This window comes from Strigops habroptila, chromosome W (assembly GCF_004027225.2).
Source record: "Strigops habroptila isolate Jane chromosome W, bStrHab1.2.pri, whole genome shotgun sequence".
In the NCBI taxonomy this organism is placed as follows: Eukaryota; Metazoa; Chordata; class Aves; order Psittaciformes; family Psittacidae; genus Strigops; species Strigops habroptila.
The window spans coordinates 33,319,721-33,332,854 of record NC_044301.2 but is presented as its reverse complement, the minus strand read 5'-3'; the positions used below and the strand labels follow the sequence as shown (position 1 = coordinate 33,332,854).

Sequence of the window (13,134 nt, the reverse complement as noted above, 5' to 3'; positions counted from 1 at the left end):
CTGACCTTCTTAATTGTATTTTGGAAAGCAGCAGTTATCTCTGGTTGCCCTACCAACACCTTCTCTTCTCAGGCTCTCTCTAGTTACTACACCTGTGCTGTTGCCTGTCTTTCTGCAGCAGATACACATGAATGTTTATCTGACACAAAGCTTGCCCCATTGCTTCCTGACAGCAGTGAGAACAGTCATGAATCAAACAGCAGGTTTTCTTTGGCATGTCCAAATTGGAGAATCAGTGGAATGGTTTGGCCCTGAGACAGAATGTAATAAACCCTAGGAGCATTTTTATTTGTTTTTGCATGCATGATGCAATTTGAAAGCTTCCTTTGCTTTGCAACATCAGGGTCGATTTCTATGAGGGGAAAGAACAGCTAGTTCAGGACTATCGACTTAGCAAATCTGGTCATCCAGGATTTCAAGTGTTTGTTGTTTGTGAGGAACTCCTGTCACTTCAAAGGGGCCATTAGTTGTTGGTTTGCAGACAGTGATAACAACTTTAAAGAAGTTCTGCTGAATTGTAATTTTGCTTCCTGTTGACAGATATCACCAGAGTGAGAACAATCCAGAGCAAAGTAGGTGCTATCGTCATTGTGTTGATGAGAACATTGAAAGGAGAAACCACTATTTGGATCTTGCAGGAATAGAAAACTACACATCAAAGTTTGGGCCAGGTAATTTGGTAATTTATGTTGCAACCTTTTTGTCTTTTCTTTCTTTAGTTGCATGTTCCACGCCAGGGGCAGTGAATTGTGAACCTGTGTGATTTGTCTGTAGTGACTTATTGGAAGGAATTGGACTGTGTGAATACTGCAAGATAATTACTGGTGAATGTGGTATCACAATGGAGTGGCTAATGTGCTGCAAGCCTACTTTGAAGTGCTTGTTTGTGTAGCTAAACTTGGAGGTGAGCCTAGGAGAACAATCTTTACATCTAAATTATTAAGTTTGGTCTATGGGTAAGGCCAGGACTGATTTTTGGATGTTGGAGTTTGTTCCCAAGATGATACCAGCACATATTTTGTATTCATTACTGACCCAAAAATATGAAAATGTGAGTTCATACCTGGAATTTTGGCTTTTGTCCCCACATTAAAGGGATTTGGATTTCCTCTCTTTCCCTGTCCTCTGCCAAGATTTTACTATTCCACTCAGAGTTATTTTGATTAATTTCAGATAGGTGATGACCAAGAGAAGGTAATATAAAGACTTTTATACATGCACACACATATTCACTCCTGTATAGATATGTACATATATTTGTGTGTTTTACTAGGCAGAATTATTAAACGTAATTAAATTGCATTCACTTCCTTAGGAAAAATTCACTCTGCCGATAATGCTATCCCTGCCAACTGCATGCTACTAATTAAAGCTTTGAAGTACTAGATGACTAACTCAGCTTGTTATTTCCTAGGATCTCCTCCAGCAGCTCAAAAAGATGACCCACCAAGCAGAGTTGTGAATCAGACTAGATCCCATTCTCATGAGCCTGAAACCTTCCATGCTCACCATAGGAAATCTCAAGTGGTTGATCCAAGCCACATCAATCTGGCTGAAAGTTCGTATGCCAAGATTGCAGAAATCCAACCAAAGCTGCAGAACCAGGACTCCAACAACCACTTTGTGAGGTCTCCCAAGGGCCAGGGCAAAAACATTGCCCCTGTGCATCCTGGAAGGGCAGTTAGAAATAAACCTTTTCAAGGGGCGCCCATGCCAATAGCTTCCTCAAGTGCATGGGTGGGCCACAATCTTCTTTACCTCCCCTTGCAATCTCAACAGGTTCACAAGAAGCATAAGCAGAGGGCAAAGGAGAATCACCAAATGTGCAAAACCTTCCAGTCTCCAGGGACAGTTGTGGAAAAGGAACATGTGAGACACCTGCCCACAGTCATTTTATATGAAGGCCAAGTTGGACAGATGATACAAAGACATGAACACCACCACCACCATGAGCACCACCACCACTACCATCACTTCTACCAAACATAGAAGAGATCCCACCAACATCCTCCAAGAATCATCCCGTATGAAGGAAATGTGTTCTTGTGATACCAGAACTAAGGCATTACTATGATTAATATTATTGTTACTCCATTAATATTCAGCTAGCATATATTTTAGCTAGCATATTTTTTATTATTGAAACTTTCCCTATTTGTATGTTGTGGAATGGCATAGCTTACTTAAACATCTTGTGGATTTTTTATTTTTTTTTTTAATGGCTTGTAAAATGGCAAACAGCCATAGCTTTTTGAGCTGTGATTTAATGCAGGTTGTCAAAGCACTTCTTTACAAGTACTACTTCCACTGTAGTAGGAAAGATACTTCAAACACTCTTGCAGACATCTAGCTTACCACTCTGCTGTATGTCGACTGATCGCACACAAGCCTTTTATCAGGGGAGCAATTTTCAAAGGGTTGGACTCCAGAGATACTCAGAATAATGGAAAATACAAGCAGCTGCTACCTCTAGTATTATTCAGATTTTATTTTCTTTTTATTGATTGTAATGTGCTATGGGGGGGAACTTTAATATACTTCATTCATGTAGCCTGTTTGTGTTCACATCCTTTCAAATTATCTTAATAATTGCAAGGAAATATTAGCTATACTTGTCAGCAGAGCTACATTTGTGTGACTGACTTTTACACTTTATTTTCTTGGAGATTCTTCACTGACACAAGTATAGTCTGTTATATACTGGGTAATATTTAAATATATTTCTTTTATTTTTGTTTTTTCTCTTGCTTACTCTCCATTCTGTTTGGGGTAACCATTTGAAAAGAGGAGGATGTGAAATGGGTTTTTCAAAAGTGTCACTAAACTTTAGCACTTGGGCCATAAGTACCATTCTTGGCGGTTTGAGGAGGAGAGGGGTTGTTTGGGGGTTTGCTTTGTTTAAATCCACAGTTCTTTGTTTTGAGGAAGAATTGAGGAAAATGTACTTTCTCACTTTAAATGTTGGGAAATTATAATTATAAATATAAATATAAATATATATGAACACTCTCAGGTACATTTTGTTGTGTTTTAGAAATCTGTGGTTTAAATATTAACATTATAATTTTTTTTCCACAATGGTGACTTTTTAGAAACATATGTCATGGCATTTTCTTAGGTGCCTCCAATTTAAATTTCCCCAGCACCTATCAATTTGTGCTTCTTCCATTTTTGAGACAATTCAACATGTAAAAAATATCATTCACAATCATTCTGGCCTCTTCTACTTTATCTGTATCATAGGGCTTCCATTTCATGAAGGAGAGTGAGACCATACTCAAAAGACCTTACTGGCTGCTGAGAAATTTGAAGGTCAAAAGCAAATTGGAAAAGTGAAAAAAAGGGTCAGTACATTCAAGTTCTAGTTTCTGTGGGGCCCAGATCTGTAATACATTCAGTTAGGTTTTGTATGGATCCAGATCACCATTTTGCAGGTAGAAAGTGACTTGAAAAACACCTATGGTGCTTTTGGAACATTAGAGAACTCCTCACATCAGAACATAATTGTTCTATAAAAGTATTTGCTTTTGGTTTTAATTATTTTAAATGTTGTGGTATTTTGTCTATAGTATATATTGTAAAATGTAACTATCCCGCATCGTTATAAGCCCTTTATGATTAGGGTATTTTTTTCTGATCAGAGTTTTGATCAGTCCAAAATGGGGTATTACCCTATTACTGCTGACCAGTTTGAGAGGGATGTTGTCCTTTTCTAAGAACATGGAGACATCAACGTTGAAAGAAAAGTGGAAAGCCTTGCCTTCTTGTGGAATTGGAATAGAATCACTGCTTCGTGGTAATTAGGTCCATCTCTTGTCTCCCTGGATCAGCAGATGTTTAGACTTATTGTCCTCTTTAAAAAATCTGGTTTATTTTATTTTATTTAGCTGTCAACAGTGTGTTCTGTTAAATCTAGCAAAATGTTTTTAAAATATGTTTGATCTGTGTGACAACTATACTGTTCTGTTTATTTTTAAAATTCCTAAAGTCCAAAAATATTTATATGCAGAATTTTCTGTATTGAAAATATGAAAAGGCCACAAATTTGGTTAATTACCACTAAGTTGTTCTAGTCTATAGCCTGTATATATAATTATGGACTGCAACAACAACAAAAAAAAAGGCATTTATATATCTAGTAGAAGGAATAAGCTTATTTATATTATAGTGTTAACAAAGTCTGATGTATTTGTGACTTACATCATACCACATGCAAACACACAAGTGTACATTCCATCTAAGAAGGGATGCCATGCTATTTGTTTCAAAGATGTAATTAAAGCTGTTGTCTCTTCAGTGGAACATATACCAGAAATACTGGGAGGTGGGAATTGTTTCTTTTAGTCAATTTTTTTAACACAGATTGTTGCTGAAAGCCAGAAAACATTCTGGAAAACAAGAATGCTTTCAGAACTGTGGGTTTTTCTAGAAGGGGCAACAGAGGGGCATAAATCTTTCACCTAAAGATATTTTTCTGGAAAAGATAACAGCATGAATAACAAAATCCTATCTGATTGAAAAGTCTTCAGTACTAGCTGTGCCAAGTCAACTCTGAAATGTAACACAACTGACCATTGGTTACAACCTTGCATTGATTTGTTTTGGTTTCTTGTATTTGGAGATTCAAAAGGCAAATTCTACCTTGCTCTGATTCTATGAAATACAAATATATTTTAATAACATGGCATCCCCATACTAAAACTTTACACTAGCCATCTATGGACATACAGTATCTAAATACTGTGTTGCAGTTGTGTTACGTGCATTAAGTGTGAATAACATGTAGCACGGTTTCTTTTCACGGAACCTTAAATTTCTGTATCTATCTTTTAAAAATGTTTGCTTTTCAGTATTGTGTATAGTAAATATAGATGGTTTTGACTAAATGCTTTATTTAACAGCAAAAACTGTGCCAAAAGAACCCCCTGTTAATTCAAGTTTTACTAGTTCAGAAAGTATATTTCCTTCTTCTTGTTGTGGATTTCAGGGGCTTATTGCAATTTCTGTCAGTGCTTGCAGATCCCACTGATGAAAAAGCTTGCATTAACATTTTGGGAAAAGGATCAGGCCATAAGGTATGGACTGGATATGCTTTGGTTTTATATTTAAACTATCAAGTTTCAAAGTTAAATTTCTTGTCCCCTACTGTTAGACCTGTGTTGAGCAACTGATTTTTCAGCTTGTTATTAATTCTGAAAACCTTTTAAAATATATATATGTATATATTACTTTAAGTTGCTCAAAACCGTGGCCGAATCAGAATTTAAAATAGATTAGTTTCTGGTTAAACAAAACATTGCATTTCCAAGAAAAAAAAATTGGTGTTGAGTATATTATTACTATTTAAAAGTAAAATGGAGTGGCATGAAGTCATTCCAAATGAAAACTCTAGCCTTTTCACTTACTACTTCTGTTTTTACACAAAGCAATTCAGCAAAACAAAGTGAATCCCAAAATTTGCACTATTTTCTGAAGAATTTTCAACAGAAAAATTTTGCTCATCTCTATCAATCAGCTGCAATTTTTGGGAAGCCAGGTTTTTTTTAAAGAAAGATTGCTAAGCTCTTCTCACAACTTCATGACCACCTAATACAAAGTAAACTTAGCTAAGCATAATGAAGTAAAATCTCTGTCCCAGTGAAATCTGTGGCAAGACTGCCAGATTCCCACTGGCTTCAGTGTGCCTATAATTTCATTCCAGGAATGTGGGTTTGAAGTCTACATAATGTGCAGACAGTGATTTCAGTATTTATTTTTTATGCATCTTACTGCTGATGGTTTTGTAGTAGCTAATATTAAATTGAAGTTTTACTGTAAGAGATCAAGCTGGTAAGTTAATGAAGATTAGCAGCAAATACTGTGCTTTATACTGATGTCACTGGAGGACCTCAAGGCACTTCCAGATGTCTTTGAAACATCCACGTTCCATTTAGTCACTATTAGAAATTAAGACCCAGTTCTGCCCTCCGATGATGAAGTACAGGTTCTCCTGGCATATTGGCAGACCAGCCTCTTAAGGCCACACCAAATTAAAAAGCCAAATATATGACTGCTATAACTGCCTTCCTACTCTAGTCATCATAAGCACAGAACAGCAAAGTATAGCTGGAGAAGTACCTTAAAGGTGTACATGTGTGTGTATATCTATATATATGTGTGTGTGTATACATACATGTGTGTGTCCTCTAGCAGAAGTTAGTGAATGGCACAAGATGGATTCTGACAGAGGTGATCTTTTATAAAAGGATAAGTACTGTGTATGCTCAACAGTCTACAAATTGCCACATAAATATACAGATATGACAAATGCTTACTGCTCTCCATATATCATTGTGTACCTCAATTATCGAATGACGGATTTCATTTGTATTCCAATTAACAGGAAAGCTAGGCCCCTTGGGTCCAAGATTATACTTAAGAAAAATCCATCATGCTAGAAAATTTGCAAGAACATTCACCATAATTTTTGCCTGGAGTACAGGCAAGAATGTTCATGTTTGGAAATGTGTCAGCTAATCAAGTCTCACCTTTAATTACCTTCATGCAATTCATCAAGATCTGAAAATATGTTTTCAAACATGACTTATTCATGGTTTTTCTGGGAACCAAGTCATATTCAGCATCCTGTTAGTTGACAGGCATCTTTTTTTTTAAATGCACCAAGCAGAAAAATGTTTGAAAATCCATGAAATAAAAATTGAACTTAATGTTTTTTCTAAACAGCTTCTAGAAGATTTATTTTTTAATGCACTTAGCAGCAAAACCAGCCTCAGATTATCACATAATAATTTATTTTCTTTGCATATTTGACAGCTGTTCAGTTAATTTGACTTGAAGGGACTGGTTTGGGATTTTTTTTTACTTGTATACATTTTAAATGGGCTAAAAATGGGCTAAAGGAACAGACAAAGAAAAGCAAACAACTTTATATTGAAATTATTCAGTAGACATTGAAATTCATCTTATTTGAAGTTTGGATTATAGTTATTAAATTATGAGGTTTTCAATTATGCTTTACTTTTATATTTCTATATAATTTAGATAATTTGATCTTGCTGAGCTAAAATGATAGAAATCATATGGATGAGATCTTCTAATGTCTTTGTTTTAAAATAGCAGGACTTAAGGACTATTGAGATGGATTACTGTGAAGGTTAGAGCTGTGAAGAAAGACTGACAAGGGAAGGATGGAAAGATTTGAGATGCATATGGATAGCACAGAACTGTCCAACAGAGGTGCAGAGGGATACAGACAAGAGGCAGGAAAACACTGTATGGAGAAGCTATATTCATATTACTTTTTTGAATCTATTAGGGTACATTTATTGCTCATAAAACAGCAAGAGTAGTTCATAGAATGCTTTTCACTGGGAAAGCTTGAAAGTCTTTCTAGAAGAGGTCAATCTTCAGTGTGCAGTGGGAGGTGCAAGGAAAAGAAGTTGTAGATAATCACCACTAGGGCTGGGGCAGAGTAAGAAATGGTGCCCTGGTTCCTGAGTCCCTGTCCAGGCTGAAGGAAATCTTTTCAGAAGCGGAGGGATGTGTTTCTACAGATGTTTTCAATATTCCTATAGAATGTGTTTTGAATAGTAGCCTCAGTTCTTTTTCTGTTTGATTACAAACCCGCATAAGTTGGTCAAATGTTGCCCAAAGCTTCAATATCTGTCCTAATTTTTCTAAACACTAAGCACTAACTGTGCCTGTGAAACCTACTGACACAAAGTATAATCTTTATATCACAAGGAATGGCAGGATGGACTTATTGGTTGTCTCATCAGCCTGGTATTTTGGGGTCTGAGTAGGAAATTCCAGAAGTTTTGTGACAATGTTGAAGACAATGTTAAGGGGCTTCATAAATTTGGCAGTAGGCAAACATCGATATCAGGTATACTGGTAATGATGTGCACTGTGCTTTCTGTTTTTTACGGCATGCCTATGGAGTGGGGTTTGTGTCTTCCTTTGAGTGCCTAGTCCATATAGACAAAGCAGCCTGTAATTGCTACCAGCTAAGAGATGTACTCTTTTGGTGAGCCTGTACTTTGCAGATGAAGATAGGGGATTCAGATCCTTCTGGTGCTGAGTGCTTATTCTTCCACTTAATTCTTCCCCTTAATTCTTCTCATTCTGTTCTATTCAAGAAGTATAGCATGCTGAGGCTTTGTGAATTTTCTAATAAAACACTGAACAAACTGGGCCAAATTTGTCTTCAGCTTCACAAATGGAAGCTAGACGAGCCCATGCATGTCTTGGAATTTGGACCTTCAAATGCAGTTTGCTGTATGAGTCATCATTTTTTCTTATACTAATTTTAGATATTTGATAAGCTCTTTTTATGGTTTACAAGTTTAAAAAGACAAATAAAACTTTGTAGATTAAAACGTTGGTTTGGAGGTTGTATTTTGTCTGTTCTCACTGGAGTTCTGTGAATGGTCTTTCTTGTGGGCTTTAGCTTAAACCTACAAAGTGACTTTGGAGTGGGTGTTTATAGTTCTTTACTTGCTTGTTCACAGGATAAGACTGTTGATAGATGAATAAAGTGCCACTTGAGGTTGTTAACAGCCAGGACTGGTAACGCTAGTTTAACTAAGATAAACAGTGAAATACTATGGCAATTAGCATTAAGGTCTCACTCTGCCAGTGCTGATTTTTAAAGCCGTAGATATGGTGCTTTATAGATACACATGGCCATGGGGTCTGGAGGTATTTATTCCATCCTTGCTCTTAGTGCTGTATGAACTCCTGTGCAATGCATGCCCAAGGTATCCTTGCATACTCAATGTGCCATTAGGAAGCAGGAGTATGAAAATTGTAATGTTTCAGTCTGAAGCAATTAACCCTCTCACCCTGCAAGGAGTGGAGGGGAGGAAAAGCTCAATTAAAGAGACTCAGAGTTTCCAGTAAGTGCAAAAGTATGAAGGGAAGCAAAAAGCAGCACTGTGGGCCTCACATTTCTCCTGTCTCTTTACAGCCTTCTCAGGGAATATTTTTTACTTTTGATGTCTATAATCACAACTTCTTGCTGTTTGAGTGTGCCATCTGTTAAGGCCATAACCCTCAATGGCTCTGCACATGTGACTTCCATGAGTTTCAATGGAAACTTTGTGCAGCTTTACTGGATCAGCAAATGTAAACAGAGGTACTTTAATTTGCACTCGCTTGGAATCAGGGCCCTGGGACACTCATAGCTTGCACTGATAGGGGACAGGTTTTTATAAGAATTTTCCTGGTCTAATAAATGGATGATAAAATCAATTAATTTAAAGATTACAATCTTGACAGCTTAGGAGTCTGAAATATGGAGTCATTTTAGCTAGTGACTATGAATTAAAGGTGTAAATCATGTTTTCAGGGGCAGGGCAAGACTTTCATACCTTACTCTGCTAAAAACATCATCACTGCAACCCCTTATAATTGAATCATAAATTCAGCATTCACAGGATACTGTCTGCTGATCTTTCTAACAATAGTTAATGAAGTTCACTTTACTTGGAGCCTTTGTTCATATAGATACCACTTTTATTGCCCACAAATGTAAAGGAAGTCTACTGAACAACAGACCTCACCAGGAGCATCCTGCGTGCCCTGTTACCCACCTCCCCAACATGTGCAGGACAGAGTCACTCCAAAGAAGTGGTCTGAAATTTCCAGGCTCATTCATTATTTCCAGGTATGTTCACTATGTAACCCTGACAGAGAAAATTGAGGAGCCAAAATGAACGTGAGGCAAGTAACTGTTCCTTTTCCTCAAGAGGGGCATCAGTACCTCATACTACCTAATCACTGGCCTCAATGCCAGTCTGCTGGGTTTCTGCAGATGCTCTGGGACACAGGACAAGCAGATACTTGTACTCAGTAAGGCCGTAGATTCAAAAATGTTCTTCCATCCCTTTAGTCAGTGATAGGAAACATTTGGAAAGATGTCACCATGAAAAGAACTTGAACAAGACAAATTTTTTGCTGTTGACTCTCTGCTGTGCCCTTTCATGGGTTTAAAATCCACTTATCTGAAAGTGTGCAGTTACATTTTTGTCCTTTTTCATCATTTAAATGCATCTTCTTGATCTGAAGAAATAAAAGCAATTTTAAAAATTAGAGATTTTGTTTTCATATGTGCTGTCAAGTCTGATACTGCAAAATAACTACTGAATTTGGCACAAGCAGTTTGAGAGAGCCAGAAGATTTAGGAAGGGAGAAGATAAACCTTATGTTTCCTTGCCGAAGGAGAAAAGAAACTATATTGACTCAAATATGGGAAATTTAACTCAAATGTGGGAAATTTAAAAGGGGGCATATGTTCTCACTTTGTGCTTTGTTTCTAATAGATAGACAGAAATCTTTGAAGTGTTGATTGGCACAGTAGGGTGCATACTTCTGTAGAGAAAAGATGCTAAATGGGGAGGATGTGAGGGGGCACATGAAACTCTATTAGACATGCAACAGCAAAGAGAGAGAGGCAACTCCAATGATAATGTACATCTCTTTCAGGGAATTTATAAGCTTTGAACATTTTTTATGTGCAGATAAATGGATCCTTTTCTTACCATAACTTAAAACTTCAAAGCAGATTGTGTGGATAATGTGGAAATTGCTGAAATATGAGATTTTCCTACAAAGAGGTTTCCAAAAAAGAAAAGAAAAAAAAGAATTAAGGCTAATTGATGCCACAGTCTTTTATGTACAGTGTAAAAACTCTATAAAAATTGATTTTTTTATGAACTAAGAAATTGATGAAAAAATATTGAAGTCTGCTGTTTGCATTCAGGGACTGTAGTTTGAAACTGAGGTTCTGTGAATTAAACATTTGTCTCCGATATCACTACAGCAATATTGTAACATAAATTAAGATATGTAGCCGAGCTGTAATTGTATCAAAGTCTGCCATGTCGTAGGAATGTAAAACTCATGAGTGTGGCATATGCAGCACCTGACATTAACATCACTGTCAAGGTAGTGAAGCAGGAATTTCTAGGATATGAGAAAAAATTATTACAAGAGACAAAAACAAATAGGGGGGAGGCAGGAGGTGGAGGATTCTGATACGGTAAATCTTGGGAGTAGACCAATGTGTAACTTCATAGCTGCTCAGAAAAATTAGCTGCGCTCTGAACTGGGAGGTTATGGCTGGGCTTGGGGATGCCAGCTGCATTCCAACTGGGAGATAGGAATGTCCCAGCTGAAAGTGCAAGGCTGCAACACCCTGTGCGAGAAATGACATAAGAGAAGAGATTTTGAAGGCTTCATTTACAACACGTACTGCAGAGGTGCATTCCCTTCCTCTCTTGGCAGCTTCAGACTATAAAGCCAGCTTTGTATTTCTGCATTTCTGTAACTTCTGGGCACAGGGGTGCTAATGATCATCTTGATACTAAACGCATAGGCAACCAGAAGTGGGAGCTCAGCCTCGCTGAGTCTTTCCTCAAGCTTGGCTTCAACTGCCAGCTTGGCATCTTCAGTAGATGTTTCTTTCCTGCACTCCAGTCTGAACAGACCATCACGACCTCAGTCCTGGTTTGTTTTTTGGTTTTAGTCTTAAATCCTTGCACAATCTTGGTCACCGTCTGTCATGGCAGGAGATCTTGGGGAAACCCTGAAATAAGTTACATCCTTTTATACTTTTGCAATGCATTTTTACATCCAGGTCTTGTTCTTTAGCCCCAAACCCGCCTCAGCTAAGGTGGCCACCTGCAGGTGCCTGCAGGCACCTTTCCAGAAGGTCCACAGGCAGCCACCTCAGCTGAGGCAGGAAGCGCCATTTGCTGCCACCACAGCCCCTGGGCAGCACCAGCTCTGCCCCCTCACCTAAACAGGTATGATTGCTCTCAAAAGGGTGATTATTTTTCATCATTTTGGCTTTGGAGGGCAGTCTTATGATGTGAGGCTGTGGGATCTGTCCCTGTGTTGGTGGTGTAACTGCAATTAAACAAAACTCCCATGAGGTGATGAAACTATTCACCTCATGATTTGGGCCAACTTACTGGTTTAGACAGCTCATCGGTAAGCCAAGGCCACACTGGCAGAGGGTTAAACTTGAGGCGATCTTGCCATGTCTATTTACAATCGTACCCCAACAGCAGGGAAAGGGCAGTAGGCAGCAATGTTGAAAAGAACAGCTGTATGCTATCAGACTAAAGATAGAAACATGAAGCATGCAGGCTAATTAAGTTCCCAAGTGGCAGTGTACAAAGTGTACAGACCAAACAGAACAGTGCCTTCTGCTTGTTTTGATCAAGTCTGGTCCTATCACTCTGATGAAAATAACCACTTGGTTTGTCGCTCACTGTGGCTGCCAGGGGATCCCTCACACCTTGTGCTCTGTCAATGCTGCTCTCATGGCGAGTGGCTCAGTCTGGACATGGAGCCATTTCATAACTGGGGGGGCACGACTCTGACTTCTGTTGTCTGCAAGTGGGTCCAGTCAACCAAAAAAAGTGAAAATTGTTCAGAACTTTTGAGCTTACTTGCCTGCATTTTTTTTTTTTTCAGCCAGCCATATTAGACACTTTCACCCTAAATAGGGTGAAGTGGGCATGCTCTGACCAGCTTAGCACAATAGTATGGAAATTTTTTTTTTTTTTATTTTTCCTCCTCTGATATCTTTTTTTTCTTCAGGGGTGCCCAGCTGACTCTTGGTTAGGTCAGTCAGCTAGTCAGCTTACTTCCTAACCTGTTTGTAAGCTCTGGTAACTTTTGATGTAGACTGCATGAGAGCCAGAACACCCCCCACCCCCCCTTTTTTTTTTTTATTCCCCAGGGTTCTGAGTAAAAAATTACCTTAAGGATAAACATGAAGAAAAAAATAGTCTGAAAATCATCTTCCACATGGAAAATTAATTTTTGTTTCAAAGTCTCTTTTGCTCCAACAGGAAGCAGAAGTAGCAAGTTCAAGAGAGAAAGGCTTGGCTCAACTGTAGTTCTGCAGCAGGTTATAAGTTATAAAGCTGAAAGGCTGTGACAGGCTTGAATTCTTCACTTGTAATGATGCTCAGAGACTATAAGATGAAAATACTCAGTGTGAAGAGATGCTCTTTCTTTCTTCTAAGTGTAATAGTCAGCTCTAAGTTTGCATTGCTAAGTTGCTTCAATTAGAAGTACTGGGCTGACTTCAAGTTTTCATTTATTCCAGTAGAGCTTCCA

The 13,134-nt window shown here is 38.0% G+C and overlaps 1 protein-coding gene across 1 annotated transcript in view; it reads left to right on the top strand.

Annotated features, from left to right (window-relative positions):
• The window catches only part of LOC115619005 (protein naked cuticle homolog 1-like), a 100,771-nt gene extending 98,665 nt beyond the window's left edge, over positions 1 to 2,106 (top strand). Inside the window, exons 11-12 of the mRNA XM_030511022.1 lie at positions 541 to 671; positions 1,415 to 2,106. Coding sequence (XP_030366882.1) covers positions 541 to 671; positions 1,415 to 1,989 — 706 coding nt within the window. The 3' untranslated portion in view covers positions 1,990 to 2,106. The remainder of the gene's footprint in view (positions 1 to 540; positions 672 to 1,414) is intronic.
• The last annotated feature ends 11,028 nt before the right edge of the window (positions 2,107 to 13,134 follow it).